Source organism: Nannobrachium achirus, assembly GCF_963921795.1.
Source record: "Nannobrachium achirus genome assembly, chromosome: 5".
Lineage (NCBI taxonomy): Eukaryota > Metazoa > Chordata > Actinopteri > Myctophiformes > Myctophidae > Nannobrachium > Nannobrachium achirus.
In genome coordinates this window covers 46,494,584-46,513,378 of record NC_137814.1, presented here as the reverse complement: position 1 = coordinate 46,513,378, position 18,795 = coordinate 46,494,584, and the positions used below count along the sequence as shown (strand labels likewise).

The following is an 18,795-nucleotide window of genomic DNA, read 5'->3' as shown; positions in this document are numbered from 1 at the left end:
ACTTGAGTGTGTATTTTAACCCCTCATGAAATGGGGCAGTGGTTCTCAAACATGTCAAGGACATAGGATTTATCTCCTTTTAAAGTGCTGGGAACCCCCATGAACATTAATTTTCAATTGAGTAGAAGCAGTGGATGGTTTGGGTCAAAGCATTGAAAAGATCCGGGAACCCCCAAACCTTTTCACCCAATTTGAGTAGAAATGAGTGGATGGTTTTAGAGTCAAAGTATTTGTTAAAATAAATTTGGGAGAACAAGTTGAGTTTAGACAGCATTTATTTATTGCTCATGTGTTTGGCAATGGTCATCAAGAATACAGATACTTCACAGATGAACCAGCTTAGATAAGGGGATCCTTGCAACCAGATGCTTATGTATTATATTAAGGCCTTATTGCAAAATATTTGCCCATTGTGAACTACACATGCCTTGTTTCTGAGATTATACAAGCATCGATAACCACATTGATTTAGGATGTCCCTATAACTTGAATACAAGGCATAATTCGCAGCTCTGAATGTGGGAATCCATGCAGGTGGGCTGGATGACAGTCAAGGCCAATATCAATGCAATTATGTCCAACCTCTGGTGTTAGGATAAATATGGTATTAATTAAATATGCTGACCCTCAAACATTCATTTTTGCCATGGTCATTGGTTTGTTTCTAGAAATGACCCAAGACTCATTTATTGTAAAAGCACATTCTCCCTTTGTATCAAGGTGGGTTTGCACCATTTGGGCCACAAAGTTTAAATTTCTCTTTGGGAGGTGTGCCTTTTAATTAGCATTGCTGACATAGTTGAACCCTGAGGCCCTAGCAAGATCCTCCACAGTACAGACCACATTGCAAGCTAAACGTCTATAGCAATTACATAAAAGGGGAGAATTTGAACGTCTAGAAATATATATATATGTATATATTGCGTTACTATTTAAAATAAATAGTTTACCCTCCAACCACACACAGCTCTAAACAGCACTTTATCTGACTATTTACAATATGTAGCAAAAACAAGTCAAAAATTAACATCGAAGAAATTATAAAAGTATGCCACGACATAAAGAATGTATAAGAAGAAAATACATGTGTAATAAGAAAGTGAACAAAAAAAGACCACCAGTATCACTTTATACTGGCCATATTGTAGTATATTTAATATACATTAATTTGGGAACTGGAAGGTTTCTGGTTCCATCCCGTGTAAATGTGACACAAGCGCTTAAGTTAAATGCGCTATATAAATACAGACCCTTTACTTCATACACTACAATGAGACCGCTATAAAGTGTTACTTTACATTGAGCAGGAGTTGCCATGGCACCACGAGAAGACATGTACTGCAGAGGTCACATCTTTTAGGGTATGTAGGGAAAGGCAGATGAGACACACAAGGTTCAATTGGTCCTTCCAACATGGGACAATATGAGAGATGTCATGATGATGGCTGATATCAATTAGTAGCTCCTGTGGAAGCAGACTAGGGTTAAATAGTTGCAAGCAACTCTGCTTTTTACCTGCTTGAAGCACCAGGTGGACAGGGTTCACAAACTCTATTATTCAGATGGTGTTCAATAATTTGTCAGTCAAAAGAATTTTCACTGTCGGACGAAAATCTTGTATCTCAAACTGTTACTTTTCAAGAAATGTAACCTGCGCTATAGTTATTATTTAGTTACAAGCTTGTTCATATTTTTAATTGGTTAAACATTATTAAAACCCAGAATTAACCACTTTCAGAATTCTTCAATAATAGCAGATCTACAAGCTTGTTAGTACTTTTCATTGGTTAAATCAACTTAAATGTTTATAAAACCCATAAACAGAACCACATTCAAAATTAAGATATTTCCCACACTGTGCCAATACATAACATTTGCTTGCTTAAAGTTCTTTCTAATGGGCCTAATTGATGTAATGTTTTCTTTTTAACTACAGACCCAAAAGTGTTTATTTGAAGTCACTTGATTTATTTCGATGTTTGTTAACCTCGTTTTTGTGTGAACCTCTTAAGCCGGTTCTAATTAAAAACAGCAGAGCTACATTTTTAGATTGGCTATTTTTGCCCCAGTGAAAATGTTTTTTATGTATGCGTGACACTGTTGTACGATAAAGTAATATTATGAAGAAAAGAAAAAAACATAAAATGTTGAAACAGATACAAGGTTTCTGCCCGTACAGTTTGCTAAATTAGAAGTCAGTGATTATTATTAACGGGTCGAACCCCATCCATTTGGTATTCAAAAACGCCAGTCACTTGCAAACTAATATTTGACCCAGATCTGTTGCATCTCTCAGCCTCACTGCGTCTTGGCCTCCAGGAGGGAGTTGGGCACCAGGTGCACCTGTGGAGAGGCACAATCGTTGAGGTGTCGGAGGGAGTCGGTCCCCAGGTAGGCCAGCAGCAGCTCGGAGCGCCGGTGGAGTAGGTGGAGCATGTCCTCTGCCAGGCTCTCCACTGTGGAGTATCGAACTTTTTCCATGTCAAAGATGTCCTTCAGGAAGAACAATACCTGATCCTGCAGGCCATGGACACGGATAAAAGAGGTCATACATGCACCATGAAGCAAAGCTATTACTGTAGGTGTGTCATATCACATTAATTATTAAACTTTAATTGGAGATACTTCAACACTGTCTACTTGAATGTCTGGAACTGGACATACAATACACAAAATTATGCTTTCTCTGCTATTTGACTCCTTCACAAACAAGGAAACTTAAGCCAAGTGATTTCAACAATTGGAGATGGCAATACACATTATGGCCACACTCCCCATTAATGAGGGGTGGTGATAATGATATTTCATTTCTCATTGTTTGTGTGGAGAAACAATTTTACATGCAAAAAGGAACTAACAGGCAAAGCCCATTTCATTATTATCAAAGGTTAACTGACCTTGAAGAAACAGCAGAAGTCATGCAAGGAGTTCTTGGGTCCGAGGAAGCCCCAGGCCAGGACTGGGCTGATATGTTCACACACAGCATAGAAATGGGCTATGAACCCATCAGACACCTGAGGCCAAACCATACAAGTGGCATGCAGGGAGTCAGCAAGCTGTTACACTTGTACAAGTATATTTTAACCTGTTACACAATGTCAAAGTTGATCTAAGTTGACAGAACAAATTAGTACTATTACAGAATTTGGAATTACATGATTAGATGAATATCTTTCAGTCTTGTACAATACTGTACCTTCATGTGTTGTCTCTTCTGCTTCAGCACTGACCAGCAACTAGATGCCACGGCCTGTGAAACATTTTAGTCAGATAAAAAAAATAATTCTTCAGTTTAACCACTTTAAACAATATCCTATGCCTCGGCTATATGAAAATAGCCCACCTACAAGCTCGCAACACGTTGCAATGTGATGTGCTGAGTTTAAAAAAAAAATATAAGTACAAACTCTTTTCAGATGGGGGTCAGGGAGCCAGGCTTGACTTTAGAAATGTTTGAGAACCACTGCATTAAACTATTCCTGGAGTGTTTTTGGTTGCCTACTCACCGTCTCCTTGAAGGAGCTGTTGAGCCAGCGGTTGTTGAGAACATTCTGGATGGAGACGGGAGGGTTCTCCAGGTCCTCGAATGAGTCCATCAGTATAAAGTCCAACACAATGTCGTAGAAGTTGAGGTGCTTGACCTAGCCAGGACGAGGAATACGACAGTTGATTTAAATATACCCTTTCTTAACATGACAAGTTTACTGAGAACCCCCTAGGGCCTAGGATGAATAATGCATGCACACCCACTACTGTACTTTAGAGCTGGTTAGTACTGACACATTCTTCCACAGGCAGTTACAGTAAGTGCTTTTCTCAAAGCTTTTGACTGTGATAGTCTCACTTCTCAACAGTTGTGCCCCAGTTATTAGATAACTAATTGTCAAGGCTGTGTGTTTGATAGTTGCTCACGTTGACTGTCCATAGTTGAAAAAGTAAAGTGTGTGTGTACCATGTACACTGTGAGAGGGGATTCAATTATGAAATGTACAAGTCATACATCCTTGCCACATATAACTTCCAGCTTGAAATTGTGAAGATTACATGTCTTATTTATCAGATGAAATGTCTGTGTTTCTCATAGTGTTTTCTGTGGTTTGTTTATGATGAAAGATGCAAACTCAGTTGCATCTTTACAAATCTACGGAGCTCTCTGAATTATGAATACATGAGAAAGATGTTCAGATATGCAATGCCTGAGGAAACAAGAAAGTGTTCATCCTTGTTAGCCAAGTTACAAAACGGTTAACAGTGTGTATATGTGCACAGTGTTTGTGTTATTATCGTGTGCACCATATCTTTAACAAAAGGAAGCTCACCCCACGTGTAGCCAGTTCCACTTCAGTGTTTTCCCAGTGTTCTGTTTGTTCCAGGAAGGAAATCATCTCTTCAAACACTTCTTCAAATCTCATTGGGTTCTGGCAGACAAAAAAAGAAAAAGAAAGATCTTGGTCATTTGTTTGAAGTTAAATTTGATGTGTGTGAAGTGAATGTAGGACTTTTGTGTGTTCGGTCTTGCCTTTCTTGCTTTAACAATTATAGAAGACAAGATTTTCTTTCCGGTGTCAGCCAGAAACGTCCTGGTTGCCGTCTCGCACAAAATGAGCTGGGGGAAAAACAAGATGTGTTTTATAGCCTTACGTCTTATTTATGCTTCAGAGAAAAAGTATTTTGTGAGTTCTTGTTATTTGTTAATCTTTACTCCGCATGCTGACGCATGAGCCATACCTGACATGCCTGCCGCACACAATGCAACTTGGCCAAGAAGTCTGTGTCCCCAACACACTCAAGCATCTCTGTTCTGTCATTGAAAAGGTATATAAAATAACAATGAAAATAAATAATTTATATGATCTAAGCTCTCACTGCATCATCCAATTTAAGGCCCATTCCAACAAGGCTTTGGAAAATATATTAATCGACATAAGAATTGGACGCACAAAAGTGATGAATAAATGTAAGGGAATTTGTCTAGGTAGCACTAAACATACTGCCACACTCAATCAGATGAAAGAGTTAATCGTACCGTATCACCCTACAGGAGATGTTGCCGTCCTCTGCCATCTGCAGTGCTTCTTGGTAGAAAGGGCAGAGTGTGCCCACAGCACTGGAACTCCTTAGCTCTCTGTGCTCTGATGGCTGTGACACAGTAAGACAGCATACTTTTAGGTAGGAAACTGAGTGCCATGCAGTGAGGACCCTTACAGATACTGATACTATAGACCCATGGTTCTCAGACATTTTCATATCAAAGGACCCCCAAATATGTTTTTGGCTACGGAACCCCATCGGAAAAGATTTGGTGCTAGGGAATCCCATAAGAGAAGATTTGTGTACAGAATTTAAAAGAATACTATAACTACTAGTTAAACTGATTTTGATGCTACTGTATAACCAATTTAGCTTGGGACTACCTGGAACCCCCTCAAGGATCCTGGACCCCCACATAACCACTGCTATAGATAATATACAGCATGATGGATTTTAATTGATCACGGTCTGTACATAACTCGTCATGTTTGTGCTTTCACTGAGGAGGCATTGGTTTTCTGGTGATGGATTAGATAAGTAGTTAGGTAGGTGGATATTTTCTGTGAATCCCCTGTGTCAAGTTAATAAAGTAAGTCGTAATCATGGTTAAGCATATTAAGCAAGTCCTTGTCTAAACCTGAAACGTCCTGTTCCATGGAGCTCTGGCTCTACTAAACCCTTAGTCGCCTTGAGCTAACCTCGCATCCCCAGGCTTTTACAACCTTGAGCAGTCTCGCTTTGATTAACCCTGCAGGCTGTACCGACAATCACTCTCGCTAAATGTCCTTGAGACTCCTACTGTAGCTTCCGATTTTGAATAATCTTAATGTTTTGACTTGAGATCTTATTGGCTTTAATTTTGTATTTATTTATTGTCTATGTCAGGGGTCTTCAACGTTTTCAGGCCGGGGACCCACACACTGATGGGGAGATGGAGCAGGGACCCCCTACCACCTCGTAGGGTGGGGGGGTCGGGGCTACGACATATTTTTTATTTTAAACATGTACAAGTTACAGCGAGCAGGGTGGGCCGTACCACTACCATTTCTAAACATACTACTTATTAACTGAGAACCAATGTCAATAATATCAACAATCTGTCAATTGCATAGTAATCATGTATTCAAGCTATTCAAAATGGATAGAATCATGATTAATTTTTTAACATAAATGTGAAAAATGAAAAAATTAAAAAAATAAAAACATTTTTTGAATTTTTTATTTTTTAAGCAATAAAGGACCCCCTGTTGAAGACCCCTGGTCTATGTATAAAGCAGTTTGTACCGCTTTATTATACAAATGAAGTTTCTTCTTCTACTTATTGTCATTATACCATCCCAAACCAGGCTGATTACTCTCCACATTGTCTTAACCTTGGTGGAAACACCAAAGCAGCGGTCTCCAGAGTAACAAGATGTATATACACTACAATGACGGAGGAATGTTAAAGGGTCTAATTATAGATCACTGACCCAGTTCTACTGGCAAGAACTTACCCTGCCTCCTCAGTGCTCCAACATACAGTGAGCACACAGTTGGGGTTCATTTGATCCGGCCTTAAATCTCAATAAAGATGCACCAGTTTTGGAATTCTAAAATTCAGGTTTTTAGTCTCCACAAAACACGTTAATCCTTCATGTAACACCATAGCGTTACACAGATAAACCTCCCATGTACCGGTACATAGTTGATGAACATAGCCAATGTGTTGTGAGACGTTGTGAGTTTGTAGATCTGTTATTGTTACAAAGCTTCAGCACCTACAGCTCAAACCAGCTGAGATGACGTAGGCAGCCGACTATGCTATGCTGCCTTCAAGTTACTATTGTAAATGCTCCATTTGTGTGCTTACTGTTGTCGCTCTGATCCTTTTTATCAATGACTAAACAACATGTTAACACTGTTTAGCACCAAGATCTGACAGCCCGTAGCCCCGTAGCTTAAGTGTACCTGGGGACTGACCACTGTTTGGGACCGTGACATCCGGGGCTGTAAGTAACAACAACAGATCCCATAGCCCAAACTCAGATGTTTACATAAAAATGCAAATAAACAGCTTACATTTTGGGAAAGTCACAAACAGGCTTCGTGGTTTTGTGAATATGCTAATGGTCAATCAATTTGTGTATGCATGTTCAGATCAATAGCTCAAGCCACTGAGGAGAACCATGAGGAACAGGTTTTGATGACATAATTTTCCTTATCATTTATAGTAGCATAATGTGGATATTTCACTCACAAACAAATGTGTGTGGCATGATGATTGTCTTACCTCAGCAGCAGACACAAAGGAGTCAGTGGAGGCGATGCTCATACTGTCTCTCATACAGGTGTCCTCTCTGTCTGACATATCTGTCATGTTATCTGGTAGAGGGAACAACAAATAACATTGTTACAGAAGCCGTCTCTCCGGCAGGTGTCCTCTGAAGTTGGAATACATTTCAAGAGATGCATGCCTTGTTAAGACCATTTAACACCTTGCGTTTTGTTTCATACATGTACTGTACATTCTGCAGACCTAGTGGTTACAACCTTCTGCTTATTATAATGCATTTATTCTATGTTGTATTATTTCGATGTTGTGTGGACCTTTGAAACACATTGATAAAAGTCTCCCGGGCTTGTCGATAGCCAGCTGTTTTGTGTGATGCAAACAGGAGTGATATTGAAGAATCTGTAGTTTTATCACATTCTTCCTGAGTGCCAGAGGCAGTGCTTAAAATTTGATGTTTTCCGTCTTGCGTGCACAAGAAGCATACCCCTGGCAGTGAGGAGTTATTAATAGAATCATAGGTACATACTACATACAGTACGCAACACTCGTTTTTACGTTCTCCATCAAGTAAAAAAGGACAACGAATGGTGGAACAGCAGGACAAACTGTGGAATTGTATAGTTGTTACAGAAAAGCCAGGCGGTAGAATTCATGCACAAACATTAATTCCAAAATTAGAAACCTTCTTTTCAGATCTATAAGCTTACAAATTGTCACGTTGCGACTTGTGAGCTTATAGATCGGCTAATTTTGCTACTTTTGGGAGACACTGTCATGCGAAATAGTGCTTTTCTTTTTACATAAATAGATTAAATATGTAGATTTCTTGTTTCTGTCAACTGACTGACCATGTCTGTTGCTGTGTGATGAGGAGGACTCTGAGGTGTCCAGTGCTTCTTCAAAGTCCTCCTGGAGACGGTAGGCCTTCTCCAGCAGAGACTCCAGCTTGTGGATGAACTCAGGACTGATCATGTCCTAGAAAAAAGAACAGCCATGTTCTACCATGAAGTGATTCTCAAACTTCATCATTTCATTGACCCCCAGTTTGATATGCATTAGGCCACAGTCAAACATTTGATGGGATTTTTACCCCTGGACTCCAACAATCTATACTGTAAGTCTATTAGCTCTGAGTGTGTACAGAATGATGGAACAAAATAGACCCATGTCCATTTGGTTCTATTTGTACACTTTGGAGCCCAAGTTGAGAACCACTGATATTGACAGAGACAGGCTGCTCACCCATGTCTATTCATACCTACAGTATACAACACATTCATCCCACAGCCATTTCCCATGCTTCTTTATATGCCGGACCTCAGTTCAATGTCAAGATGGCTTGCCAATTTTCCAATTATTACATTTGTGTCAGGATCCAATGTTTTTATATATATTGCTCTTTAAATATACTGTATATTGCCACCTCAAGCAGGGTCAGGAATATCAATTCACCCTTCAGTGAGACTTCGACCCAGTGACCTTTTCACAGACTCTCAACGTGCTTTGAGTTTGCACCTCACACCATTTCGTAGAGTCAGCTCACTAGTGTACTTGAGCCATTGTCCTTTTTGTGTGCCAAGTCCTCTCTGGTCCGTTTTTCCATATCTGACATACGTACATATACTGTAGGCATCTCTCTTGCTATGCTAATACTTTCTTGCCTTTTGTTTCTTGCAAAGAGGTTCGTTTCAAATATTTTTTTATTGTCAAGCACAGGATAAGGCATACATTTATTCAGACATTTAAATAGTGCTTCCTTATTTTCTTAAACAAACAATGCAAAGAGGTTCAATGTGGTCAGAAATAATATGATGCAAAGTCCTGAGTGAGAGTGGGATCTTTCAGGATCTTTCAGCATATGCTGTAATTCTCTAATGCTCTTGCTAGCCTACCTGTGGATTCATTATGCTCTAGTTTTATGGGTTTCAAGTGAGGTCTATTAATAAATCTACTTTATGCCCAACCAATTCTCCATGCCAGACAGTTCTCTTTTCAACACCTCAGTACTTCAACGGAGAACCAAACTCTTTAATAAGTCATTTTCATTCTTTAATAAACATGGTTTCAATCTTCTCAGGCTTGGTTCCACAGAGTATACTGTAGTAGACTATTATTTTGTATTAAGAAAACAATAGAATACCAAGATACTGTCGATCAAAATTTTGAATTGTACACATTCTTATGGCTGCAGAGGTAGAATTTGCAACCACTCCACAAATGATCCACCTCAGATGAGCAAGCACTAGACAGGACATCTGTTTGGGTGGAGCTTAAGTATCTAACTTGAACTAATCTAAAAACTGTTGCACTAATCCTAAGAATCACTGAAGTAGAGTTCAACTGAACCCAATGACATGAGGGGTTAAGTGAGGTATTCATAATGTAGGTCTCAAATGTTTTCAAACTAAATAAATATCTGCTTTTCCTTTATGGACTTAAAATGCAACAATTGTGTGAGGTATAAGTTATGAAATGCATCTAAATGCCTCCAAGTCTGACTCATCTTACATATCATAACTGGACATTTCTAAAGACAATGGTGCTTGCTTTGACAGTGTGTCAATATACAGCCAGTGACTGTATGTAAAATGCTGCAAAATGGCTTCCCATTGATACTCAAGCTGTGATATAAATTGTTAACTAACACTTTTATTTGATTTGCAACTTACTTACAATTACATTTAATGGACTGAACTATAAAATGAATATGTGTATTTGACAGCTGAAGAAAATAATATGTGTGAATAAACACTCAATGTATACAATGAATTTAATTTGTTAAAGTCACACTGTGTAACATCCAACACATCTGGTAGCTCTGTTGTCTTTTGTCTGCGTCATTTTGGCGTCAGTATCGGGGGCAAACACTTGTGAATAAAATAGTGTTTCGTGAAGTTGTCAAAAACAATAGAGGAATACTGGAAAATAGATTATATCAAACCTAACTCGAACCTAAAAGGTTACACAGTATGACTTTAAGATCTTATCATTTACATACATATGCGTATGTGCCAACCTCCATGCTCTGCTCGGCAATGGCGTCTCCTGCTGCCATTTTGACTGAAGCACAATCATCGTCAGCCTGTTTGCTCCTAAACGTCAGTGCCTGCTCCCATCGCCTCAGAGCCTCCTCAAACAGCTCCATACCTGGACAAGCACACACACACCAACCATTTAACCAATTATTTATGTCCACACAAAGGAAAGCATACAAGGACACATACTGTACATATTATTGGTGCAGTAAGGTTACATTTAATTCACAAAGATATTGGCATATGTCTTCATGATACAATAAGCATATCACTCAGTACTCTATGGGTATTAAGTAACAGTGTCTCTGCCATATGTGGCAGCTGCCAATAAGCCAGCACACGCACAGAACACCATATATGGGCATAAACGGGTGAAACAGTGCCCACTTTTCTGACATCACTGATACCGCCGCCTGTACTGCGCATGCGTCGCCAGTGCTCGCCGCCATGGTATCATCTGCATGCTGAAACAGAGCCCACATTTAGAGATGACTGACATCACTGATACGTCTGGGTTCTCCAACATTACTCTACATTCATTCCGTCATATACAGTGCACACACCCTGGGCAAGGTCCTAGTACTGTATATATAGGTATGGTTTTCTATCCTCACCCATAAGGTACAGGTTTTCTGGTGTGGTCACAGGTATGCTGACCACATTGCAGATGTCATCGTCCAGTGATCTGTCCCAACAGCTGGTTTCATTAGCACACGTGCAGCTACTGGCTGAGTTAATGCTCTTCACCTGGGAGTAGATGAGGGAGGATGGATGTCACGATTATGACATTTTACTGATCAATTGTCATACAAATATTTCACGATTAATTTAATTTGGTATTGAACATTGGAACATAAATAAATAAATAAAATATATTTTAGGCTTCGTAAACAAAAGATGCACAGGGCAGATATGACAAATAATTTAAAATAACTGATGACAAGCAAAAAGCATGTCATCAGTTTCACATGTTAAATGTTATTCACACTGCTTTTACCTAATGAGTGTATTAGCACATTATCCAGTCAATTTGTTTGCACTTGATTTAATCTTTGCAGTGTACCACATTGGTGTGGTTTACTGTGTCAGGAAACTCAGATAGTGTTAGTGTAGCTTCACTAAAATGTCTTTCAAACACCATTTCCAAAGCCAAACTATCAGGCACTTATCATCATTGTGCCCTATGATGCAACCTCACGCACTGGAGTGGACACATGGATTCAAATGAACCAAAAAAGTATTGGTTGAAGCAATTTTTCCGGTGATCGCATCTTGACTCCTGACTAGAATATTGAGTCTATGTTTAAAACGTACCCCAGTACCATGATTGATCATATCTAGCTTACAATATAGGCATTTATTTTTATTATTTACAATAAGTACAACTATATACTACGTTTTGGTTCCCTCAGCCATGAACCATTTTGCATGTGTGTGCATATCTTACCGAGGTCAGGCTCTGCAGAGACCCAGACAGTTTGCTGTAGGGTCCTTTGTTGGGGAGCTGATCACAGGATTCACCATTCTTGGAGTTGAGGGAGAGTGTGAAGTTGTGTTGGTTGTTGTTGTTGCCAGCTAAGAGAGAGAGAGAGACACACACACACACACACACACACACACACACACACACACACACACACACACACACACACACACACACACACACACACACACACACACACACACACACACACACACACACACACACACACACACACACACACAGATGAACACACAAGCACACAGGAGATATTTTTACTGTCACACTACACAAGCATGGGTCAGGATTACGCAACAGATGAGCAGCCCTGATCAGCCCACTAGCAAGGCTGTGTAAGTAATTCTCTTGCTGCTTGAATGACTGCTATTGCTATAACTACCATGGCTCTGCATTAGGTTAAACTACATTAGGATATGGTTGATAATGTCAGCTATATATTCTATGTGACAAATGCTAGGCATCATAAAAGCTACTTCATCGTCATCATCATCACCAGATTAACTACCGTAGTTTTTAGGCCAATTAATGCAATGCACTTTCTCTATATGACTCTTATCACTGAATACTACAGTAAGTTAAATTGTTTATCTGTACCCTGATCTGTATTAAATATGGTGGTTTAGTAGAGGACTAGGCTGTTGTTTATTCTTGATAAAACTATACACTAACCACTAGTTTATACAATATAAAATCAGCTTGTTATTGCCATTTATCGGTAGAAGCTTAATGTGGTAAAAAAAAAATCTTTTATTTTTATTTTTTTAGCTGAATATTGCAATTGCACTACAAAATGTGTTACTCTGAAAACAGCTTTGCATGAAATCTCTTCCATTGGTAAATTGCATCAATGTAACACAATGTAACATAGCCAGGCCTATTCTTCCCTTACCGTTCCCCGTTAAGACTGAGGAAGGGAATTCAAAGCTGGCCTGTTCCCACTCGGGTGACTGGCACTTCTTCTTTCCCTTCCGCCTCTGGAAGTGGCGGGCGAGGAAGAGAAGTGAAATGCCACCGAGAGCGGTGGCAGCCACTAGCTTCTTGGCATCTGTGCTGAGGCTCACCTAGGAGGAGAGACATAAAGAGACATAGAGCATTTTTATTGTGTGTGTGTATTATATATACACAATTACACATGCATTATAAGAACCCACAAAGATATATTGGATATTTGTCTACCTGCAGAGAAGGCCATTCAAAAGCCAAAACGTCCAGGGTGAACTGTGCAAAATGTGGGGTAAATCCTCCGATGACTGTCTACTTTGTGTGCAACACAATGTAGAAACTCGGTCAGACGCCAGAGAGTTTATGTGGGGACGTGACGGTCTGAGCATACAGCTATCAAATGCACCGAGGACTGGGAGACAGCTACCAGTATACTGTCTAGAGTTCAAAGTATCACTTTCACACAGCTCACTAAGCCAAATCAGCTATAGATAGCTACACTTCATTCAGTGATGATGGGCATTACATACGACTATGCTGCCACACATCTCCGCCAACTGAAGATTATATAAAAAGGAGGTAGGGCTGAAGCGCTATGACAACAGCAATAATACTGACTGAGTGCATACTACATGAGACAGAATATCGATTACATAAACAAAAAGGCACTGAACCGGCGCTGAACCCAGTTGCCGTGTTGGTGACAGGCTATCACATCAATTGGCACTGTCACTTTATGTGTATGGCTGTGTGTGGATATATTCCTTTGCCATCGCACTGCCTCTGTCAAACTGTGTATAGTGTGTACTGTATGACTATTCACAGACTAGTACACACATTTAATAATACTTATCTGCTGCCAAGTGATTTCTCTACTTGAGACTGAGGCTCTTATTTAGTTATTGCCCTATTTCTATACTATTTTTACACTTTTCACTTTTACACGTTTATTTGATATTATTTTGTCATCCTACATTTTCTTCTTTTGAACTATGTCATAAAAACACGCGGTTTCTGTCCTGTGGTGTGATCACACACACACACACACACACACACACACACACACACACACACACACACACACACACACACACACACACACACACACACACACACACACACACACACACACACACACACACACACACACACACACACACACGCGCGCACGATTTGTATTGCTCTCTGTCCATATTGCCATTTCTAAATAAACAACATTGCGGGTGAACTTGAGAACTCTAGCTTTCTCCTAACTGAGATTTTCCCTTTTTGTAAGATTGCAGCCTTCAAAACAGGTTATGTGCAAGAAAATTACTGTACGCAATTATTTTGTTGTTGTTGTTGTTATTGTTAGGATTTACAACCATGGGGCGCCTGCTGGCCTACTGGTCCAGGCGCATGGGCAGCACTGGGTTCAGCTGGGTTAAGCTGAAAAAAGCAGCTGGGTTGGGCTGCGATATCTGAATTTCCCTCACGGGAGGAGTAGGTAACTATCATACCACTTATAGTGGGAGAAATATGTGAAAAAGGTGTTCACTTCCGGCAGAAAGCGTGAAAATGTGCACCTAGGAGTATTTTTGTGCGCTGAATTCAAAAATTGACGGTCCCAAGCACTTTTCTCAAATTCACTTTTCTCTAATTCACTTACCACACAGGGAAAAAAGACCCCCCTAAAATCTTCTTTAGGTAGCATGTGAGGGGTCTATCAAGGGGGTTTTCATGATTCTGAATCCATTCCAAGCATTTGTTTTGCACAAAAAACATTCCTTCTGCAAGAAATGGACCCCACAAAACTATGGTTTAGTGATGAGTCATCACTTTTCACAGTTGTGTAGGGTCCATTTCTAGCCCAAGGAATGTTTTTCGTGCAAAACAAATGCTTGCAATGGATTCAGAATCATGAAAACCCCCTAGATAGACCCCTCACATGCTATTTAAAGAAGATTTTTTGGGGGGTCTTTTTTCCCTAGTAGGCCTATGGTAAGTGAATTAGAGCCACCAGATCCCATGGGAAAAGTGCTTGGGACCGTCAATATTTGAATTCGGCGCACAAAAATACCCCTAGGTGCAAATTTTCACGCTTTCTGCCGGAAGTGAACATTAGCCTATTTTTGTTACATATTTCTCCCACTATTAGGCATTGCCACATAGGCATGGATGCCTGGCGGCCGGTTTGATTCCCGATCCGGACCACCTTTTCCGCATGTCACTCCCCATCTCTCCCCCATTTCCTGTCAATCTACTGTCCTATCAATAAAGGCATAAAAGCCCCCAAAAACAAAACAAAACAACAACAACCATGTAGCCATGTCATCTGCGTGAAGAAATTGTAGACAGACAGTGCTTTGTCTACAATTGAGAACCTTGCACTTATAAAACTTTCCATCTCACTAAATTGACTCTGTAGTCTAGACTTGAATACAAAAAACAGGAAGCATTCTGCCGTCACACTTTGCTCACACAATCCAACCAAGCTGCCTCCTCCTTACCTGTGTGAGGGAGTTGTAGACAGACAGTGGAAGGTCCACCACTCGCAGGGCAGCCAGCTTGATGGAAAACTGGGAACTAGCAAGTGTCTCATGTGTCATTGTGGCAGCATGTCCACGACTTGGCAGCCAGCTAGCCTGTCCTTGTCGCCATCCTCCTGATCTGGAGCTCTACAGGATGGCATGGATGAGACATGTGAGGGCTTAACCTTGGGGGTAAGGACGGGCAGGCACTAGCTTATATAATAAGATATAATAAGGTCTGTGGCATACGTGCAAGTAGAAAAAGCACACCTGAGTTATGGCAGGGCTGCTCAATTGATTCAACAAACAAGGAGCCTGTTCATCAAAGCACCGTCATATAGGGCCATGTCATGTAACATGTAATATGCCCTGCATGACAACAAGTATAGCACCAGTTAAGATGACATGACAGAGTGCTTGTGTAGAAGATCATGATTGATTATCCTATTTGAAGCTGCCTTGCCATCTGACCTATAAATGTACCTTGGTCTCCAGAATAACTGCAGCAATGACTACTAATAACTGATCGCTAGGCTAGCAGCATGTAAGTCCATATCTCAACAAAGAAAAAGTATATATATTCTACTGAGGCATCCATCGGCATGGAAGTATGAATGACAGGAAAGTTCATTTCAGGGGTCTCCCTGTCTTTCCTTCCAGCTCTTTATTAAAGAGAAAATGCCTTTTCAGGTCAGGATACAAGATAATTGGAAGTGATGAAAGGAAGAAACGAGCAGCAGACAATATTGGAACTGGAACATCATAACATTTGAAGCCCTATTGGCAACCCCACCTGAAAATGTATTTTCTGTTTCTTAAAGAGCTGGAGGGCTGAACAAACACACTAAAGCAATGATTAGCTACTAAATCTGAATATAGAACTATAACTTATTACAAAATATATCACTTACACTACCTTCAATTATAAACAAAACATCACACCCAGTGTGAAGTGAACGGTGCCTCCGAGAATAAATTCTAATGTATATGATTTAATTGTTGTGGTGTCATAGTTTTCTTTGACATAAGGACGGACACACATACACACAAAGCCAGATGTAGGAGCAGTTAGCAGCAGCACAGCTCAAAAACACAGCAAAACATTCTAGATCAAAAACAAAACTGCTTAATACATATTAATGTAAACAAATATATTCATCCTTCAGATAATGTGCCCTGCAACAATCAGCAACTGGGAAGTGGACAATATTAATAATATATCATAGGCAAGGCTATAACTTGTGTTGGTAACTACACTGCGTTTGTGTTGTACAATGACATTCAATCATGCACCCAGCATGTTATTGAACATTAGGCTAATCTGCAACAAAGATGCTCTTGCTTTTGTAATACTATGCTTATAACATGTATCACGGACACATATGCATCAAATATAAATATTCGAAGCAAAATCTAAACGGGTTGTAGATATTGGGCAATAATAACCAGAACAGCGTCATTTACTTGGAGCAACCAAGCAGCTAGGTTAAACAGATAAGCATATTAACACCACCTGGATATTATTGACAGCTTGTCTGATGCTATTAAGGCTCTACTGGCTTTGCTTGTTAGCGAAGAAGACCATCCATCCATTACAAAACATTTACAAAGCATACGTGCAAACCACCTGGTGCTTTCTAAATGATACACATGATGACATTATTTAAAAGGACAAAGTCATTACATTTTTCGGTGCTTGTCCACTTCCTCTGCTCACCGTGCTGCTGTAGAGGAGGCGAATCGGACCACAGCGTTTCTCTGCGTAGAGGTGACGCTAGAGCGACATCATTCCAGTTTCCTGCCAGACGCGTGTATCTATTCTGCATCTAGCTTGAGGCTTGATTGATTGAAGACTTTATTAGAAGTTAGGAAAAGGTACAGTTTCATGACGGTACAGCTTATTTCCACAGGAAACCATTAAAGTAGCCTATCTCATATGTATAACATTGAATGACAAGACACAAGACCCAAATTCAGAGTGAACATATCGAATATTTGCTTCTGCCCCGGTCCTTGCCTGGAACAAAAATATTTCGAGATGGGGGTCCGCGGCCAAATAAATATCGTTTTGGGGGTCCTAAGGTCCTTGACATGACACAATTTGAGAACCACTGATACAGCAACACACATTTTCAGAAAAACTGTTAGTATTTAGGCCTAGAAGACATTTGTAGAATCGGCCTATATCAGTTCTCACACTTTGTCATGTCAAGGACCCCCAAAATGATATGTATTTGGCCGTGGACCCCCATCTCAACATATTTTGGGACCCCCAGAAGCAAAGACTTTGGTTAAAAATTAATTTGGGTCTTGCCTCAAGCTAGTTGTAGAATAGATAGGCCAACACGCAGATTCAAAACATAAACATTTGACTTCCGGCGGTTAATAATAATAGTCAACGCATTAGCTAAATGTTTGTAATTTTGTATTGTTGTTGTACATAGTTTCAAATTAAAGATTAAAACAAATTATCAGATAAACGGCCAATCAGTGCCTGATATACAGTAATAACCATAGAGTTATAATAAGAAGGTAATAACCACATTATTACCCAGCATGCTGTGCGTGCATTATCTCTTAAAATATTTATCTTTTTACAAGCTGCTGTACTACTTGTATAGTTGTTTCATTAACACCAGTGAAACACTATAACAATAACAAGAATTATAATTCATTTATAATAATAAAGCCTGAAACATGTTCAGGTTTAAACTTATTTCCACCGTCACCCTGAGTCTTAGCGCAGTGTATCAGTAGCTCCATGAAACAGTCGTTCTGCAGTACACTCTTGTTTCTCTTCAGATCGTATAAATCTTTCGCCTTTTACTAAAGATTTCCGTGGAGAGGAACATTATGAGTATCAACTAATTTTTTGATGCCCTGCTAACGCGGGGCTTCCTAAATTGTAAAAAGAAAAAAGATAATATGTGAATTGTAATGAACATTCTGTAAACCTATATGATTCGTTACTAGGAACAAAGTTACACGTGAAAGTTGTCTTCATGTCTGTCATTCATTAACTAACTATACTAGCCCTTACCCGTTCAAAGATATGAGCTCCAAAATGATGTGCAGTGTGTGGGTTATGGGGTGCACACAGTATATGAGGGATGGAAAGTAACTTTAACTGGTGCTTGCATGATAATATGTAGGAGCATCAATGTAAGAAACCCGTTTCGTTTGGCTACAGAGATACTGTCCCCCCCCCCAGCCCGCCCGCCCACCCGCCTGCACACACACCCGCCTGCCTGCACACACACACACACACACACACACACACACACACACACACACACACACACACACACACACACACACACACACACACACACACACACACACACACACACACACACACACACACACACACAGCTGGTTAAACATGTTGCCTCATGCTAGATGCAGAATAGATAGTAGATACACCATAAAAATGCTAATATACAGCATACGATTTGTGAAAGACAAACGGGCTTCACAGTTATGTTAGGTGTGTTCATATGC

At 39.9% G+C, this 18,795-nt stretch overlaps 1 protein-coding gene across 3 annotated transcripts; it reads right to left on the bottom strand.

Moving 5' to 3' along the window:
- Positions 1-301: 301 nt before the first annotated feature.
- Positions 302-17,013, bottom strand: miga1 (mitoguardin 1). Of its 3 annotated transcripts, none has more exons than XM_080726519.1 (16): positions 16,979-17,013; positions 15,274-15,441; positions 12,732-12,903; positions 11,789-11,916; positions 10,956-11,088; positions 10,305-10,453; positions 8,155-8,281; positions 7,304-7,395; positions 5,027-5,139; positions 4,729-4,801; positions 4,520-4,606; positions 4,320-4,418; positions 3,507-3,641; positions 3,197-3,250; positions 2,898-3,014; positions 302-2,517 (listed from the first exon to the last, which is right to left on the bottom strand). In XM_080726519.1, exons 2-16 carry the CDS (start codon positions 15,370-15,372, stop codon positions 2,299-2,301), a joined length of 1,797 nt encoding a protein of 598 aa, XP_080582645.1. In that variant the 5' UTR covers positions 15,373-15,441; positions 16,979-17,013; the 3' UTR covers positions 302-2,298. The 3 variants fall into 3 exon arrangements, with proteins under 3 accessions (XP_080582645.1, XP_080582647.1, XP_080582646.1); XM_080726521.1 differs by having other exon boundaries at positions 10,323-10,453; XM_080726520.1 differs by lacking the exon at positions 16,979-17,013 and adding an exon at positions 15,565-15,654.
- Positions 17,014-18,795: the final 1,782 nt, after the last annotated feature.